General features: G+C 41.7%; 1 protein-coding gene across 5 annotated transcripts in view; it reads left to right on the forward strand.

The window, feature by feature from the left end:
• Positions 1-20,898, forward strand: part of ATP2B2 (ATPase plasma membrane Ca2+ transporting 2) — a 1,528,737-nt gene that overhangs the window by 1,069,701 nt on the left and 438,138 nt on the right. For all 5 annotated transcript variants that reach the window (XM_078661398.1, XM_078661399.1, XM_078661400.1 and 2 more), the window contains 2 exons: positions 353-567; positions 14,901-15,143. In XM_078661398.1, the coding sequence (XP_078517524.1) occupies positions 353-567; positions 14,901-15,143 (458 nt within the window). The remainder of the gene's footprint in view (positions 1-352; positions 568-14,900; positions 15,144-20,898) is intronic.

Here is a 20,898-nt window from a genome sequence, read left to right on the forward strand (position 1 = left end):
TTCTGGGATTAAGTTATTTTCCCTAGAATGGCAAACAAAAGTAGAATCACCGGGATGAGCAACTCATTTAAACTGTTTTTCATAATTTCTGCAAAATGTCACATAAATTATGCGAAAGCAAACTATGCAAATATTTTACTCCTCCAATGCTAATTAAATCCACACCGTTTTCTAGGTATGTATTATACATAACATTTATTTTTATTCAGCATATATAAGTATGCACTTCTTATTTCTGCTTCTCGGATAGTTTCCTCAACAGTATCTTTAACTGAACTTGCTAGAAATAATTTGGTGCATAATATTTTTTCAGTACTTTCTGCTTACAAATGGTGCTTATTTTGTTTTTCAGGATTGGTGATGTCCGCAATCACAGTCATCATTCTTGTCCTCTACTTTGCTATCGACACCTTTGTAATCAATAAGAGGCCCTGGTTAACTGAATGCACTCCCATCTATGTCCAGTATTTTGTTAAGTTCTTTATCATTGGTGTCACTGTTTTAGTGGTTGCTGTGCCTGAAGGACTTCCACTGGCCGTCACCATCTCTCTGGCTTATTCCGTTAAGGTGAAGAACTTCATATTTCAAACTTTTCAAGAATACACTATGATCAGTATGTCTTAACAATGCAGCAGTAAAATATCACAGTAACTGTTGATTGTTTTTTCCATCTGCAACTAGTTACAAAAGGTACAAGCTTGACAATCTTCTGGTAGTATAGTCTTACGATATAGTCTACTATATTTAAATGTCAAAAATGTATTTAATGTTCATTACTAGTAATTTTATACAATATGCCAATTTTTCACCAACATTGATTTTCATCTAGTGTTTTTATGGGTATTCATTTGATTACTTTGTCCTCCATTTATGAATGGACTTCAATCACTGATAGAGGAGCCTGCAGTCTGCATGTCTAGTCTTGAAAAATTTGCAACTTAAATTAGGCGCTACGAACAAAACATATGCTAGAAAGAAGTATCTTTTCTGAGCTAGAAATGGACACAAGATAACACCGTAAAAAAAGGCAATTAATGTTTTATTTATTTCATGAAGTGTTGGTCCCCATTCCCAAAGGGGCCTATTCACAAAAACATTTTTGAAAACAGAAGTAGAACTCTGGAGCACTCTTTTATGTTTGTGATTTTGCAGCAAAACAATTAAACAGGAATAGATTTGGAATATTAAGATGCAATTGCTACAAATAAAAAAGGCCTGTGGCCTCTTTTCACTCTTCCTAATAGGGAAGTGGATATTTCAGGGCTCATTCTCAAAGCATGTAGGAGTAACTGAATGAGTAATCTTGTAGTACTACTTCCTGTACTCCCAAATACTTTCAAGAATCAGCCCCTAAATGCATTTGAGGGCCTGTCATTGCTTTCGACAAATGTGCTGGTGTATGTTCAACATCGAATAAGCATTGATACTCTTGGTAAACAACATGAATGGTCTTTTATGTAGATCTGAAGTGTCCTTGCCTGAAAATGTGCATATCGGCAGACATTGTTATTTTCTAGAATGTATTTATTTATTTGCGATTGTAGTGCAGGCAATTCGCTTTCATGCATTTTGCTTCTCGGTATCATTACCTCTAGAAATTGGAGGTTTTCCAATGATCACCATTTAGATGAAGTCATTAGAGTCTTATTTGTGAAAAACAGATTAAGCTGTGTAATTGAGATAGTTTTGATAACCTGCTTATGTTTCTGTCAATATGAAATATAATCAACCGATACTGAAATGTGGATATTGAAGCAGCTCTTAAAAAGACCCTGGGGAAAACTGCCTCTTTTATATGATCACTCCACTTTTTTGGGACTGATGCTGCTTTTTTTGAACTCTGACCCCTAAAACATATAAAAATTGGCTACACTCTTAATTGGCATATTTAACTTACTTATAAGACCCAAGTATAATGTACAAGGTATACCGAGGCCTGTAAGTTAAATGTCACTACTGGACTGCTGGACATTATGCCACCACTAAAGTGGCAATGCAAACATGACTGCTGGCCTGCAACCAGTAGCCTGACTTTGCAGTTTTAAACTGCCAATTTGACAAGTCAAAATAACCCCTTTAGACAGGCCTAACCCCTCATTTTAAATAATAATACATCACAGTAAGTAACCCTTCAGTGCCCATAAGGCAAGGTGCATGATATATAAAAGTAGGACATGTAAGTGTGAACAGTACAACATGTCCATATGGTGAAAAAGCCTAAAATGCAATTTCTACAATACCAAGGTTATCTGTTCCATAGGATAGCATTGGGGGTTAGTTTTAAAATAAATAAAGTTATCTCTGCCCAGGAACAAGATAAAAAGTTTGTTCTAAGACTTTTAAAAAAACATTATTACAAATCCAATTCACTGGTACAGGCAGATTGGTAACAAATGTTTAACAAAAGGTACGTTAAAAAATCACCTGTCTAAAGACACTAGAAGTTCATTTACATGAGCTTTCTACTGCCTCCCAGGAGCTGTATAGCTCATTGATGAGGTGTGGATTGGCTCTCAGAGCTGAAGCTATGGGCTTGGTGTTGGGAGGTGTCCTTTTCCTCTAACAGGATAACCATCTGAGCTGCCCAAGAACTTAAATACCTGTAAAGGGGTCACAGGCAGCGATGTGGCTCTCACCCAGACCTACCTCCTCTATTTTCCTCCTAGCCAGCCAGGCACTAATCCCAGTGGGAGAGGAGCTTCCCCCAGAACCGGTATTGCATGGCCATAAAGGAGGGTTTGATCATTTCCCTCTCATCTCCAGGGTGGGCACAGGAGCTCTGCACAAGGGACAAAAGGTTCTGCCATCTCTGTTTTAGGTATGGAAAGGCACTGTGGAAGTTTTTGCAATGGAACACACAGGAACTGCTGCAAAAGTAGGTAGGGTTACCCCAGGAAACCTTTTTCCTTTTGGATAAAGAAGGACCAGGAGTCACCCCCAGCCACAGGTTAATACCAAGCATAAATGTAGCACCCCGTTCAGAACACTACAGGACCTGTGGAAGACAGACAAATGACTTTACCTGCTGTTGTGACCCATGAGGACAACGCTATGGGTTGGACCTGCTACCACTTGTACCCAGGACTGAAAAGTAGACTCTAAAAAAATTTTGTTGGGCCGCTGATATAGGTACGAGGTCACAAAAACTGCAAGAGGCTTACTATCCTGAGGAGGTCCAACTAGACCAGCTCTGGACCCTGCTGAGGGCCTATGTTAGAGTGAGCCCTGACCCCCAATTGCTGTTTCTGAGTTCCAGGAATACTTGGTTGGTTTCAGAGTGTACTGCTCCTGCCTAACCCTAAAACATGGGACTTAAAAGATTTTTGAAGACTTTCTTTTCCTGGAGAATGGACTGACGATCGTAACAAACCTCCCAAGTCTATCAGACAAATATGCATTGATACTTGGCAAAAGATTTAGGTTGCTCCTGCTCAGAGCTTTTCCCCAGCAGCGAATCTTTTTCAGGTTGACCTCACGGAGAACATATCTGGCCTAGTCGGCCCTGTTTGGGTACAGTTTCCAGTTTTGCCTCACTGTAGTAATTCAAGCTAAAAAAAACGTGACTAAGGGCCTGATTACGATGGTGGTGAACCAGCCACCGGCAGGCTGCCAGTGGCGGGTTCACCGCCATTGTAAGGCCATTCACCCCCCATCAGATTGTAATGGCGGGCGGTGTGCTGGCCGGCAGGTAGGCTGTCTGCCATGGGTCCATCAGAGGCAATCGTTAAGATTGCCAGTTGGACCTGCCCACATCCTCAGAATGGTGGCAGTGCCTAGCAGGCACCGACTGCCAGATTTGGATGCTGGATCCCCACCAACCTGTCCATGGTGGTTTAGCTGCCTTGGAAAGGCTGGCAGGGATGTACTTTGGGGTCCCTTTGCGGGCCCCCCTTGTGCAGGGGCAGGACGGGTTTGCACTTCGGGGGCACTATTTCCCTGCACCAGGTGCCAGGCACCATGTGGTGCCTGCCGCATAGTACAGGGAAAAGCAAAACCTGCATTTTTACCATTGCTGCGGGCGCTGCAGCCAGCAGCACCTGCCGCGATGTTAACACTGCCTTTTGCGGCCACCTTGTTGGCGGCTGCATTGTAATCTCAGGTGCGAGACCACTGCCTTATAGGCAGCTGATCTCCATCACCGGGACGATGTGTCCGCCATCATAATGACCCCCTAAGGTCAAAAGGCAGAAATATTCACACGGAGAAAGTGCCAAAAGTATGAGGCCGGCAAGTTACCTTCCTTGGGTTCAAATATTGAATGTATCCTCCTCAGAGCTTTTCCATCAGAAGTCAACGGTGTCACCAGGCCTTTTCCTAATGAATATCTAACTTTGTGGAATCCAGCTTGGCTGCAGCCTGCTGCCCTGCCATGCTGAAGATTTTTGACTTCAATTTCAGAGGTTAAGTTTAAAGGTGAAACTTCCTGCCTGGTTGTACCTGGTTTTTGTATCACATGCTACAGCTTGGTCAGCCTTAAATCATTCCTAGGTTGGTCTTGTGCAACTAGATGACCGTAGCTGATGCATAACAATTGTTGGTGTTCTTTTAATTTAAAACTTTAAAAAGTCATATCGTTGGTTCCAGTTATTGGCTTTTTGCCATTCTGGTGACATTTTGTTCATTAAATTGTTCTTTAATATGATTCATTAGGATTCTTATTGTGTTATGTTTTCGAAGTTTTATCTTATGATACTTCTAAATGCTTTACACATTTTCTTAAGTTAACCTTGTCTGCTCTGTGCTGTAGCTAGCACAGGTTGACCTCAGGTTTAAATTAATGAAATTGTTGTTGAACCTAACAAGAATAGTGTCATTGTTACTTGTGGTGGATCACAATCAACCCCAACTAATATTCCACTTTCTCACTGTCCCTTTATTTCTTAATATGTGAAATGAATCCCTGTGAGTGGATCATATGTGTACAGCATCCATGTTTAGTATTTTTGATTTGGTTTCTAAAATACAAATAAATGTGTCTTAACCCCTTAGCTGCGGCGGCTGTTCCTCCGCAGCGCTAAGGGGGAGGCGGGGCCGCGCGGCGGTCGTGTACTCATGACGGAACCGCTCCATCACGGCCCTCAGGTGAGCTGTGCTTGTGACGGAACAGTTCCATCACGGCCCCGCCCGCTCTTTAGAACGTCAGCGCAGGCGCGGAATTCACGCCGTGCAGGCGCGGCGAGCGGGCCGTGACAGAACCGTTCCGTCACCAGCACAGCCCACCCGAGGCTTGTGACGGAACGGTTCTGTCACGAGCACACAAAGGGTGAAATTACAGATCCTAAGATGTCCTTATTGCACTCTTCAGACATATGATCATACCTATTTAAATGGACCAGCTTTGATCTACTATGGGTGTCTAGTGGCTGTTAGTAATAGGATACTTCTCTTACTTTATGTTAATTGCTCTACAGCAATCGCTGTCAATGGTGTCTAAAACATGTTTGAATGATGACTGAAAATGGTTGTCCGATTTTGATATTACATTCGGTGTTTTCATCTATTTGGCTACTGTCCATCTTTTCTTATGAGTCAATGTATTATTATTGCCATATTGTGTCATTTCCTTAAGTATTGATCTGCCCCCCATCAAAGCTTACTGTTGATAATACAAAGAGCAATTGCTGCACAGAAGCAGAGCAGGTGGCATGCAGGGGATAGCAGACTTATGGGAAGGGAGAGAAACCTAGACTTAGGGGGCTTAAACCGGAGAGATCTAGATGTGGGAAAAAGCAACCTGTAAGTAAGGAAGGATATTGACCCGAATATGAGACACCAGATGACAAGAACGCATCTGAAAAAGGTGGAAATAAATTTAAAAATAGTGAGCAGGAAGAGATTCTGCTGAAAAACGATACATCTGAAGGGCGGTGTTAAATAACATTCACAAACATCAAGGTATGGACAGAATAAAGTTGTGTGGGTGCTAACAAAAGTAATGATGATGACGTTTTTGTATGGATGAGATCTTGTGTCAATAATGTATTCTGAGGAAAATATGAAAAATCTGAATGAACGTCTACCCTTAGTTAAAAGAAGCAGAAACATTTTGGGTAATGCGACTGTATGTATTATTAATATAATATCTTTTTGGCATGCATGGGGACCAGGACTTTCGTACCAAGGAAGAGATTCTCCGTAAGGCTAGAGCTATGCATCCACTCACTTACTTGGGCCAAACACCCACTCTATTTCAAGACCTAGCTGCAATCACACTGCAGAAGAGCAGGCACTTACGCCCCATCATGTCCCATCTTCGCCACTGCGATATTCCCTATACATGGGGCCACCCGTTCCGGTTGATCTTCTGGCTGGATGGGAAACAGTATCAGCTACACTCTCTGTCGGAAGCTTGCAAACTTCTAGGGGTCACTATACCAGAGGAGGAGACGGAGGCCCGCAACTCAAGCCCAGACACAGGAGTATCACCATCAGGATACCAGAGACAGTGGCACAGATGAAGCCCTAAGCGGCCAGACCCCACTGAAATCAGGGCGAGAGCCATCCTGGAGTCCCTCCAGGGAATGCTAGCACAAGTTTGACTTTTATAGGGGTCTGAATATTTCTAACCATATCAAGGCGGGAGGCGTGGAGGGTACAACTTTGGTCACTCTATGGACCCCCCACAACGCATTTTTCCTGTACATCCTTGGATGAAAGACTATGTTACTTATGTTGCAAGTTTTTTTACATTCTATATCTTCCCTTTTTTGGACTTCTCTCTTTATCATCAGCATCTGCCATAATGACACTATCTTTACTTGGTGGTTTTGCTGTTAATCATTGTTCGGGGTTTCTTTCACTTTGGTTCTGGGGTCCCTCGTCCATCCGCTCACCCTATCATACAGACACCTCCCACAGCATCCCTGCAGCCCCATTGATTGGCCCACAACACGGCTGGAGGCCATCTGTGCTCCTGGCCACGAGGCTGCTACCCTTACACCCACATAGATGCCACCCACCTCTCTTAAAATACTCTCACTTAACGTTCGGGGATTCACCAACCCAGTTAAGTGTAAAGCGGTACTTTCCTACCTCGATAGTACCAAAGCTGGCATATGCCTCCTAAACGAGACGCTTCGCCTATCTAAGGACTGCCATTGTCTCAAATCTCACATGTTCCTTGTCCAAATGTTTTCCTCAGGCCCCACGATATCAGCCAGGGGTGGCCATCTTGGTTTCCCATACATTCCTCGGGAAATTCCTCCAGAAAGATCCTGGAATCAGGGGGAGGCTCCTCACCTACCTTTTCACTTTGGGTTGCTTAACCTTCACTATTGGGGCGATTTATGCCCCTGACGATGGACAGGAGAAATTTTTCCATGCAGCACTAACAGAGGCAAAAGCTACAACTGAGCGCTGAACACTGTTAGGGGGAGACTTGAATCTAGTCTTTGACAACATAACAGACTGATCATGCCAACGCACAGGCCAGACAGGCACGCTCTCAGCAGCATACCCTCATGACTACCGCTGAAATAGGGGCGGCTTTACTCTCCGGTCATGCACCGGTCATAGTTACTTTCACGCTTCTTCCCCTACAGCGTTCTACACATCACTGGCCCCTGCGAGATACTCTCCTTCACCGCACTGATGTATGAGGTCAGGTGCAATGTGCCATAACAGATTACCTCTCTCACAATTCTAATGAGGACACCTCTCTTGCGACACAATGGGTGGCACTTACAGGGGTTATATGAGGGGAATTCATTGCCATTTCTGCAGCAGATAACATGGAGCGCAGGTAGAAAAGGGCCGAGCTTACCCAAAAAACTAAAGAACTAGAGCAGATGTTCCAGAGGACGGGCCGCCCAGGGTGTGGAGGCAATTATGGGCCATTTGACAGCAACTGGCCGCGCTAGATCAGGATAGGGCTGAGTATGCAGCCCTCCGGTTACGCCATGCCTACTACACTGGAAAGGAAAGGTGTGGGCAAGATGTGGGCGCCTCCTTGCTCACAATTTCCGGGAGGCTAGATAGATACAAGGGGTTAGGGAACTTCAACGGGGAGGCGGCGAGTGGGTCTCGGAGGGATCCAAGATAGCCGAGACCATCCGGGATTTGTACGCACGACTCTATACGGGACTGTCCTTAGATGCCGCCCAGGGCGCTGCCTATCTAGCGTATGTCGACCTCCCAACCCTCACTAAAGCACAAGCAGATATGACAGGAATATGGGGCCCTTGAGACAGAGAGACTGCGGTATTTGCAGATTCGCCACTGGGCATTGCATTCAAGTGTCAAACCATACGCTCATCGCCCTCTCTCAAACTATGAAAAATGGCTTCTCACATGCACAACAGACAAGACACTCATCTCTGACCTGTATAAAAGGCTGTTAGCACGAACCAAACACACGTGTAGTGCTGGTCTGGTGCCATGGGAGCAGGACTATGGGAGACCCTTTAGTCACAAAGAGTGGGAGGGGATATATCACAGGGCCCGCCACTCAGCTTATCATAAGGGACTGACTGAGACTATGATGAAAATAGCTACATATTGGTACTACACCCCTGCACACATCCATTCATCAGACCCTCGACAGAGCACAGATTGTTGGTGGGGAAGTGGGCAAATTGGCACCCTGGTCCATATTCTCTGGGACTGTGAACATCTTCAACCCTATTGGACACAAGTTCTCGATAAAGTGGATAAACATCTAGAAACCCAAATACTGAGGTTCCCAGCCTACTTTCTACAAGACCTCCCCAATTCCCTGATGTATCCTCTTAAATACTGATGGGACGGTCTGATTGCAATAGCCCTGGGCTACGCACTTCAAAATATCCTGATTCACTGGCGTACTCCTCAGGCCCCCTCGTTAACAGGCTGGCTTCAGCGTGTATGGCATGTTTTGGGGAGGGAGATAATGACCCTCACGCTGGCAGGGATAAGTGCTGAGTTTAGAGACCTCTGGCAACCATTTTTGTCCCTTCTTGCCTCAGATTTCCGGGACATTACCTGCCCAATGTATTTGAGGCCCTTACGGCTCTCAGATCAACAGCCCACAGCGCCTTAAACAGACTTTCACCTACTCGGTTCTGGTTGGTTTCCAGATTTCTCATTACCCAGATGGACGAGGGAGGGGAGGGGTAGTGGGGATAGCGTAAATTTCCTTTTGGTGTTTTTGTATAATGTTCATTTACTTGGACCCCCAAGCGTGGGTGCTCCACTCACTCCAGTGCTTTACTGCCTATGTTGTCTTAAATATATTGGGGGACCAGTGATGTTTGAAAATCTCAATAAAAGATTTAAACCATAAAATGCCAACTAATGTCATAAGGTATGTCAAACAACATGTTCCAGGGTATGTTATTCAAAATCAATCTAGTGCATGACTTAAATGCAATAACTATAGGAACCTCATTCCTACTGCCCTCCCAGTTCCAATGGGTCTAGAAACAGTAATCGCCTGACCCTTTTATATTACAAGCTCCACTATGATTAAACCTAAGGTCCACCTCATCTAAATTTGGCAGGGGGTTCGGTATCTTTGTGGTATAGATGCTCTATTTCTATTCCAATAGAGTATCTATACCACCAAGATATAAGTTGGGCCCTATGTCTGCTAAAGCAGGTGAAGACGTGGGTAAAGTAACAGGAAGAAATGAAGACTACCCAGGGTAATTGATATCAGAAAATTACGGATTGCCCTGCAATTCCTCATTTCTAATGGGACCATCTGTTTTCCAGTAGCATTTGGCAGTAAACCTCCCTTATGGCGTTACATGTACAGAGGTTTCTGTAACTCTGGGGCATTAGTATTCCAAGCTGCATCACCAAAGATCTTGTAATGCAGTCATTAGTGATCGGTCGCCCTGTCACAACTTTAAAGGATGGAGAGTTAAGAATAGTTTGCTCATAATCAAATCAATCACTGAGAAACTGCACAAGGTGGATGTAAGTAGATGTGAGGAATTTGTTTATTGATCAGCTGAAAGGAAAGATGCATTTGCTATAGTATTATGTTAACTGTTTTCTCTAGGTACCAGAAGACGGAGACAATTATCCCTTGATAGTATTTTCATTGTTTATGGGTGTTAGGGTAATATTAATATTATTAATATGAACTACACAGCCAAAATGTTCATCATATGTCATCATTTGCCAATTAAATCATTTCTATAATTGTGTGCATATTACCTGAAATGTTATCCACTCAGTCATATACAAACTTGTGTTTAATGTGAAGATCACTAGAATGGTGAGTAAGTGTCATCTCAAAAGAAGTATATTGCTGCACTAAAATAGTATTTAGTCTTTGCATGTACACTTAAGCTCAATTCTGTCTGAGTGATGACAAAGTGGGATTTGAAAAGCCTTTTGTTACAGGAGCATGTTGAAATAAAGAATATCATTAAGCAATTGGTCACCAAACATTTGCAAGCCAGATGTTCATCACAAACTGAAAAGGGCCTTCCCAAACATTATTCTACTGAAGGTCTTTCACCTGAAGATCAAAAACCTTATCAAGTGATTTTTCTCTTTGACAGTATTGCTACCCTCCTCAGGAAAAGAAGATGTGTACATAATGTGTGCATAATGGTAGTAGTACACCTTCTAGTGGATAACTGAGCAATTGGATTATTGATGAGGGATAGTACAATGGCCGAACTCCTATTAAGTGAAGTGCACCAGCACCCATGATATGAAAGCAGGTTTCAATGAGAGTCCTGGGCTTACTCTTAATGTCTCTGGATTTGTGTGACAGACTGTGTGAAATTGGGTTGCTGGTTGATGAGGTTGTGAGTGCTTCTCAAGCAGAAGAAACAATCTTTGTCTGGGTGAACCACAAAAGTTACTAAGTTATCCTGTGTGTCCCACTCTGGTAGCCTGGCACCAAAAGCAGTCAAGCTTACAGGCAATGTGTAAAGCATTTATGGGGTTTAAGTGTAAAAAGGGCATGTAAGAGTATTTTTTTCAATCTGTCCTTACTTGTATTGAGCAGATCTACCAAAATGTTCTCCTTCATGGTATGGGACAGCTCTTCAGTGGCCATCCTACTGGATAATTAATGAGGGTTGTTACATGTTTGGGTAACAACTATTTTATAGAATTCAGTTGGTAGCTTATGGGGTCTTGGCAAATAATTCTTAGAAGTCGCTCTTATAGCATATTTAATTTCATATATGTTTATAGGTTCTTCTAACGTCATTCTACAATCATTCAGTAATGTGATCAAGCCACTGATACAAGGTTGTCACGTCCACCATATTACAAGTTCCATAGGAGATAATGGAATTGTAATGTGGTGGATGGGCTATCCGTCCTGCGTGTGACTGAGTAACCCCATCCGCCAAACCCTAAATTAGGCCCTAATTCTTCTCATGAAGCAGACAGGACACTTTTGAGTTTCAGTTGTCCCATTTTACCTTCTGTTTACCAGTTCCTCGAGGAGAGTAACTCTGTTCCCCTTTGAAATCCTCATACATTTAATCCTTGGTATCATCTTGCAGGTCTCCATATTACCCCTTACTATCCATGGAATTGTTCATTCAAATAACTTTATTCGATTCATTAAAATCATAAAACTTTACACAATAGAACATCTATAAACATTTAAAAAAGTTCACACATGTTCCCTTTCATAGATCTTAAAAAAACCAGCAAAATTAATCAATTTTAAAATCATCCTAACTATCCCAACCATATACAATTAGATCCATTTTCACACTTCATAATGTTTCCTGATTATAAATGCAGTTCTAATAAAACTAAGTACTGCACTAGAAATTACAGCCATAGATATTGCCCTTAAATAGGCATAGCCCTCTTGATAAGAGCAGGACCAAATAACGTTCAATATAGGTTTAATATAGCATGCTCTAGGATATTTGTACAAGGAACAGAACAACGTAAAATGCATTGTACTTTGTTTGGCCAGGTTATTACAGGGACTGGGGGCTAGTCTCTCACACCAGCCAGCCTATTTGGGATAGGCCACTAAAAAATTCAGTGTTCCCAGTCGAAATCTGGTCAACAGAAAACACGATTGTACATGCGAAGTAAAAGACAAATAAAGTAGCTGGGGACCTAATGCCCCATCATCTGACATTCCCCTGCCCTGGTCAGACATCCTTAATTCAGTGTGGTATGCATTTTGTATAATCATTTTCATATTAGACTCAATAGTATCTGGGTTATTATAACATTCCTCTAGCCCAATCCTATAAAAAGTATCCCTAACATAACGCAGCCAAGGGAGTGAAATTGCATTATCCAGGTTCATACAATCTTTAAGGATACTCCTAGTGAATGTCAAAGTCTCTGAAGACCAGATTTTTGCCCATAGGATAAGGGGTGCAATGTTTATCCTATCTTTCACGTATTCCAGGCCCACCTCTGAGTGACAAAATGAGGTTGAAGTACTACTCGGAATCATTAAAAGCCTTTTTAAAAATGTGTTCTCTAAAACCTGAATCTGATTACTCTTATGATAACCCCATACTCCGGCCCCAAAAGTAGCTACAGATAAACATTTGGATTTATATAAAATTATCATTTTTGTAACCGGCCTATGTCCCAATTTACATGCAAAACGAAACAGCCCCTCTGTTATTCTACTGGTCTGTTGGGCCCTTGTCATAATTAGTTTATCCCAACTCAATTTGTTGTTAAAAACATTACCTAAATAGGTAAAATTGGGTACCTTCTCAATGATTTTTCCATTCACAATTAACTTCCTAGTCTTAGTTTTTTCCGGACCACAAATCATAATAATTGATTTACCATAATTTACTTTGAGGTCTAGTCATAACATAAAATCAGTGAAGGCTGTCAGGGCCATTTGTAAACTATTGTCCGTCAGTGTAATTAATACTGTATCATTGGCATAGGCCAACAGAGGGACGGGTCTACCTCCTTCTCTGGAAAATCCAGTTGCTGTTTAGTCAAGAATGACACTAGACCATTGCTTGGACGCCTTCGGGCAGCAATTCGCGCTTTACAAATATACATCCAATCCAATCCAACCATTAGTATATACAAGAAATAGGAAGGGTGCCAGAATACAACCCTGGCGCACCCCTTCCGTGGTGGCAATGGGCCTGGTCTTCTCACCTCCTGGTCCAAAGCGCACAGCCACAGTGGTGGATTCATGTAGCCTGCGTAATCAGCCACGGCCGGTAGTAGGTGGAACTGCAGGGCCGTGGGGAGGGGGAGGGAGGGTGGGGTAGTAATGTATGGATTACGGACTTTAACAGGTAAGTAAACATATAAATAAATAAAATGAATTTCGTTGCGCGCACTGCATCGCATTTGGTGATGCAGTGCACACAACGAAATTTGTTTTATTTATTTATATGTTTACTTACCTGTTAAAGTCTGTAATCCATACATTACTACCCCCACCCTGCCCCTCCCCTCCCCACGTCACCGCCATGCAGTTACACCTACTACCAGCCGCGGTTGTGCGTAATAGGTTAATAAGGGTCTCTTCAAAGCCCATTTCCCCCATCATTGTCCATAGCTTTCCCCTACAAACAGTATCAAATGTGCTGGACAGGTCCATGAAGGCCAGGTTAATCAAGACCCCCCCTGGCCTTCATGTACTTGCCCATAATCAGGGACAGGTTAAGACACTGTTAATTTGTGCCCATCCCCTTTCTAAAACCATATTTTGCATCAGCTATTAATCCGGTAGCATTAGCCCATGACTCCAAACGTGCTAGAATCACCCTCCCTATAGCCTTACATGTGGCATCTATTACGGAAATTGGCCAGAAACATGTGGGGTCATTCCTATTTCCTTTTTTAAAAATGGGTACCACAACTGCTTCCTTCCATGAAGATGGAATTTGAACGAGTATTGCCGCCTTAAAAACATTCGACAGCAAGGGTGCCCACAGGGGAAGATTACTTTTGAGCAAATCTAAGGGTACCCCATCTGGACCTGGCGCTTTCATGGAATCGTTGTCCTCCTGAAAACAATGGTCGACTGCTTCCCCCACCACTCAATGGAGGGCCAGTTTGGAGAGCTTATATAGGCAGGTGCCACACGTGAGAGCTGTGCCCCAATAAGGGGTCATCAACAGATATTTTTTGGTCAGAGATTGTTTTGCTTAGATCTGAAGAGTGTACCACAGGTACTATGCTCTGTTTCATAGGGAACCTGTCAATGCGGTTATGCAGCTTGCATACCAGGGAATTAAATCAGTATTTTGTGGATTCTGGGTTTCAGTTTACCATGCAACACTATTTACTATAGAGGCAGAAATGTCGTTATCTAAATAAAAACTGTCACTTGCAGCAGGAGCACCTCACTGTATTGTATGCTGTGTGTACCCTGTCCTGTTGAGAGCAAACTAAAGAAACCACAATGAGATGAAAACCTGTAATTGGGAAAGTACCTGAAAGCACACAAATATTTTTTATATCTCACATATTTATATTAGATTTCGCGTTTTATTTAATTTAATAGTGAGAGATGTACAGTGAATTGCCCAGACTGGAAGATAAGCCAGTGAATCACTAGACAAATCTGCTTTTCTGGAAGTTAATATTCGTAGTAAATAAATTATGTTGGAAGCAATGAAATGAAACCTTACAACATTTACGTAGGTAGAAACTGATTTCAAGGATGGATGTACAGGTTTATTGTCACCTGCAATTTGTAATCAGTTATGTTTTGAAGAAAGTTGACCTGTTAGTTATACATTTTAAATATAAATCGATGCAGCTGTCTTTTAAGTGATATCAAAACATTAAATCCAAAAGATATACAAGCTTTGGGAATGTGATCCTAAATTGAGCTCTTCAGCAATAAAGCAAGCATTTAACTAATCTCTCATCTTGTTGTCTCATTGGCAAATGACACAATAAAAATGCTTTTGTTTGGACTGTTTTCTGTGTGTATCTACACTCCTTCCAACTCATTTTGAATCGCGTTTGATTATTCCTTCCAGAAAATGATGAAGGACAACAATCTGGTGCGCCACTTGGATGCCTGTGAAACCATGGGCAATGCCACCGCCATCTGTTCTGACAAGACAGGAACCTTGACAACAAACAGGATGACAGTGGTGCAAGTCTACCTAGGCGATGTTCGGTACAAGGAGATCCCTGACCCGGATGCTTTACCAGCCAAAACATTGGATATATTGGTGGATGCTATCGCCATTAACAGTGCTTACACTACTAAAGTCCTGGTAAGTTCATGTTGTTGATGTTTTAATATTTATTGTGCCTAAGTAGCTCTTTTTTAGTTTTATTTTGGAATGCTATGTTTATATGACATCAAAATGCAAATTGGTACATATTTGAATCTTTTGGAATGATGATAAAACCTAACTGTGCACATGCTATACTTGTATTGTAATTGCATTTATATAGCGCTTACTACTCCTGAAGAGGCGTCAAACCACTTTTTCTGTGAGTAGCTTGCTACTCCGGATCCCAAAAGGATTATGGGTGAATTAAATATTGTGAAGATATGAAATTAATTTGAGAGGTGGATATGTTAGTCTGTTCTTTGGATTGAGAAGGATAGTGGAGGAATAGAAGAGGGAAAGGTTGCATTTATATATTGCTTGCTACCCCTGATGAGGTGTTGAGGCGCTTTCCTGTTTTTCCTCATTGCACATTTTGTTGCCAGTAGTGTACTAATGATTTGGGTGAAGGATCACGACTCCGTATAGAATGATAATTCTATCAGATCAGAGGGCATGAGGAGTGATAGTTTTATTGTGACTCTTGTTGTGATGTTTTTCCAGATATCACGTGGTGTTACAGTTTCTACTCCAAGCTGTCAGGTGCAATGTTTTATTGGCAGCCTTTGTTATGTCTATTGTGATGGGAGTTTAACACAGGGTGCAAATTATGGTGTAAAATGCTTAGAATGTTTAATAATCAGAGGTCGAACAAATAGAGAAACAACAAAATTGCCATTCATGACCAATTAAGATACACTTTTAGCATAATATTTTCCAAAGAAAGTGGAATATAAATAAGGAATTAAAAGACGCGTCTTTATAACAGAATTGTGCTACCACGTAATAATCCTTCGGGGTGTCTTTCAAGGTCTAATACAGTATGCGAGATGTGATAAACTTGGCAGACAGTTCACCTCAGAGCAATTTTAATTTTCCTTTAGAGCATTGCAGTGCCAGGCTATTCTCCAGGAGCCATTTCTGCAAATGAAATATTTCTTTCAGTGTTGAACAATTCTTCTCCAGAGATACATAGTTTACAAGACGTAATTTTGCTTGCACACTAAAACACAAAAGCAACAAATCTATTCCCTTTTCTAGGAATTCGTACCTGCTTACCTTTAAGCATATTTAGAAGATATTTTCCGCGTGATTTTTTTCAGAAAAATACCGCATTTTGTTTGTATTTCATATTTGTTTTAAAACATAAAAATGTGGGTTAACTTGTTACACTCTAAATACTTCATTCAGAATGTCCTTCTTAAATTCTTTTGAAAATTAACAGAAAAGAATGATAATATCCTAACTATCAAGGTAATTACAGCCATATGGTGTATGATAAACATTCAGTCTATTTTTTCAATTCTTCTTATGACACAAATATATGTTATGATTCCAGACTGCATTCTGCTGAGGAGCTAGTAGTTGCTGAGGTAATTATTGAGATGTTGGTTTATTAGATTCTCTAAGTCCATTTCCAGGTATGGTAGGAGGAAGATGTGTCTGTAGTTGGAAAGTGTGGCTGGGTCGCGGATGGTTTCTTTTTGCAGAGGCATAATGGTGGCATGTTTCCAAGTGTCCAGGAATGTGACTGAGTCAATGGAGGCTGGGTGCTAGTGCTTCGCTGATTGATAGTAGTCCTTTGGTGAAAGTGTGGTGGGGCAAGTGTCAGATGGAGTCCTTTAGTGGATGGCCTTCATAGCAGAAGGGATTTTGATGATGATGACAGTAGGTCACAATTTCATGTATTGTTTATTAGCTGTGATAATAAGTTGAACTGCACCAGTGAAGAGGTCCGGTTTATGGCTGAAGGGGGGGGGGAAGCTTTCCTTGTAGCTGGTAGTGCATGCAATGATGCAACCTGAAATAGCTTTGCACTTGGTGTTCCAAATCTGCTGGTGGTAGGACCTTAGGGCTGATTTGAAGATGTCTTTATTTACGGAGTCTTGACTTCTTCTCCAATTGAGCTCATGTTGCTTGCAGTGGCTTTTTGTTAGCCTGAGTTCCTCTGTGGTCGGGCTCCTGCCTTTGGGTTGCACTTCAGGGGAGCCACTTTGTCAGCGCATGTGGTGAGCCAGCTGTTTAGATTCTTGATGGGCTTCAGAAAGTTGATGGTGTGCTCGGGCTGGTGCTCAGAGAGGGCAGAAGTTCACTACTCTTTTGACATACTTTTCTAGATGCAGCAGGCTGTGGCGTGATGGTATGTATGTGGTGGTGTAGAATGGGCATGCTGAAACTAGCAAATGTGTGGCCAATCTGAAATCACCTTAAATTTAGCTGGATCCATGGAAACTCCTTGTGGGGAAAGAATAAATCCCAGGAAGTCTACCCCTTAATTCTACTTTCTTCTACTTTTATTTCACATACAGTCGGTGCGCTTGTATTTTCTTAGAATGTCATCACATGTTGGCTTTCACATGTTCTTCCAGGATCTTTGAAAAAATCAGACTATCACAAATGTAAACAACTGCAAATATGTGCAGGCATTCTCTTAGAACATAATTGACAAAATGTTGGAAGGCTGCTGTGGCATTAATCAGGCCGCATGCCATGACCTGGTATTCAAAAAGACCAAAACGGATATGGAGAGCCATCCTCCATTCATCTCCTTCAGCAACTCTGATCAGGTGATAGTCACCTCAGAGACTATCAGTGTACGTCTTTGCTCATTTGACCTGATATAATAATAGTAAGTTCAATGGTAGCAGATATCTATTTTTGACGGTTACTTTATTTAATACTCTGTAATCAATGTAGGTGGGTTTTTTTGCAACACTTGTCTAAACTTTACTGTAAATGTTTCCAAAAGTCCTGAATCCCAAATGGCAAAGCCTGTCTTCCAAGAGGAGGCTCGCTAGCTTTATCTAAACCACTTCCTTATTTAATGAGGCAACCTCTCCTCTGTCTGAGACAAAATTGGATCTTCCTCCTCATGGGGTTGGAAGATTAGGGTCTAAGTGGGCTCTAGGAATAAAAACGTTGAGATCATGTCAACCCCATTTGGCATCTCCTTGTCGGAATAAGAAGTGTTATGACTGTCCTTCATTCTCCAAACCAATCGTGCCCTTTCCCATTTGGCTAACCATCCCAAGTGGACAGTTATTGCCAACCCCCCCTATTTTCCGGGGCCATTGTCCCCAGAAGAGCAGGGACATTACCTCCTACCAGGAATGTGTATGACGCCACTGGAGTTGAGATAATTTTAAGCCAGTTTTGGTTCAGGTTGCACAAAGTAACATTTTTAAAGTTACTTTTCAGGCAAAAGTGTCAAAAATATGAATTCACAGCTAAATTAGATTTTGAAAATTGAGTGAAAAATATCTTTGATTCATTTTGCTAGTAAATTCTATAGCAGATATGTGAATCGAGAATGTTAATCATATTTAGGCCTGTTTTGTAGAATATTGCCTCAACCTAAGGACTGGTAACTGTTTTTAGACATTTCCACTATAAAATGACACTTTTCAAAAATGTAATCTGACAATTTTTGTGCATGTATATTAAGCAACGTGCCATGTGGACATACAGAGCACACTTTAGGCGTAGCTTATAAACATATAAACATAGATTCTCCTACATGGTAATAACCCCTTTGCCTTTGCATGCGCCACTGCAGCATTTTTAAGCTCCAGCCCAGCTACTGCACAGCATTGCTCCAAGAAGCCATTTATTTTTTCCTTTATTTGGATACTGTAAATGCACAATGCAGCACAGAGATGGCATTTAACGTATACACATTGAATGGATCTGCTCCGTTATACATAACCTTACAGGAAATTTAAATCAAACCAAATGGGGGAACACATTTCATCAGTATAATTGTATGGTGAGAGAACAGGCATTGTAGCACTGAACAATAGTGTCACAGTGCACAGAGTCCTAGAAAGACAAATAGAATCCTGAAAAGGGCATACATTCATGCTTTACTGCACACCTACATTGACGTTTCTTGTGAAAGAAGTTTAAGGTCATCCTTAGGTCCATACTTTCTTGTTTCTGAGCCAAGAAACACCAATGTCAAAGTGGTTGAGGGTCCAGAGTGTTTTTTGAATAACCCCTAGGAACCTTGCTCACAGAATTTACAGCTGTGAAAGCCAGCAATTAACACTGTGAGCAAGGTCTACAATGGTGGCTCATTATAACCCACCCTGTTAGTGGTAATTCTATGAATCCACTTTCAAATCTAGTAGTAATGGCAATTATGTTTGGCGAGGCAGGGATGACATTTGAAGATCAGAACATTGCACTGGAGTGTTGATCAGCTAATGGGAGAACGAATTCTCTCATTTGGAAGGAGCTCACAACAATCCTGTCTGATCTTTAATGATCTGTGTGGTACTTACACTACGAAGCAGACATTGACACTATTGAAAACAGGCAGCCAGGTGAATGAATGTCACATACATTGTCAGAAAGGGGCTACGGTCAGTTCATTTGCAGCATTAGTGTTGAAAAAATGAAGGTTGGTGGAGTTCTATTTTGCTGATTCACATTGGTTCATAGCGTATTCAGTGTCCAGGCAAGCTGATTGAACTGGTGTTACTTCCATCACATAATCTAGTTCGGAAATCGAAAATATTCTGTGTAATATGTTTATGCTTGAGAGACTATTTCTGGACATTTTCACAATTCTTGTTTGTTTCACAGATCCCTGTTTTTTACAAGATGTCTTGACCAACTGGATGGTTGGAAATGATTCAGTGATTTGTATTCTTGCCCTCCATTTCCCCCAATTTCTAATTCTAATGGCACTGATCATGGTGAGGAAGAAAAAGGCAAACATAATGTTAATGGTGAAGTGGTTAGAATCTTTTCTTGTCACCCCGCTATACATTACGTTCTCAGAATTACAACTTGAGGGTTCAGAATCTTTCCCCAAATCACACTATTGCTCTGTAATCGTTAGCCTCTCGGCCAAAAGAAAAACGGTTAAATAGTGAGGTTTTCCAGATGAATCATATAAATGAGAATCCTGACCTCGTAGGATGATAATTGAGGTGTTCCTTTGATAGTGCAGAGCTGCCATATTTTTTTTTGTTGCATTAGAGACCAACAGTGCAACATCTTGGAACTTTTGGTGATTTATTGTTAGTGTGCATCAGGTTGTTTCTAAATCTTATCTTTGCAAAGAATCTAACAAATTAGCCTACAAATAAATCAATATTTGCAGTAGCTTCTTGAGGTATTCAATGGAATTCTCTGGTCGCATGCACCAAATACACGAATGCAACCCAAATTCTTTTGCTGCTACTCTTTCTTGCCTTATCACAGTCCTAACAACTCCATCCAGTATCCCCTCCTGCTAGGAATGCATTCACTTCTCATCGATAAGTACCAGGTTTCTAGTGAGGTGTAGGAGACCTTTATGTGCAGAATAACGATTTACAAGGCTAAAAAAAAGTGTCTGGTGTTTAAAAGTTTAATTTTGCAGTAAAGGTTTCTATAGGCTAGGTAGTGCCCACTTCCTTTAACAAGGATAGTGAATGGAAAAAGTATGGCAAGAAGTAATTAAGATTACCGATAAGTAATCAGAGCATTCCGAATAACTACGTTGAGAATGTAATGCTTGGCAAAGATGGCGGACGAGTGAAGTCAGCCATATGTGGCTTAGGGTGACGGTGGGATTCAGTTAAAATAAAGGATGCAGAGGACGTGAATGGCGTGCCTACAAGCGATAAATGATGGTTTAAATGACCGGGCAGAGACTGAGCAGGTCTTACCAGGATTGACATGCTGGGCGTCGGCGCTGGCAGGG

The sequence above is a fragment of the Lissotriton helveticus genome, chromosome 9 (assembly GCF_964261635.1).
Source record: "Lissotriton helveticus chromosome 9, aLisHel1.1, whole genome shotgun sequence".
NCBI lineage: Eukaryota > Metazoa > Chordata > Amphibia > Caudata > Salamandridae > Lissotriton > Lissotriton helveticus.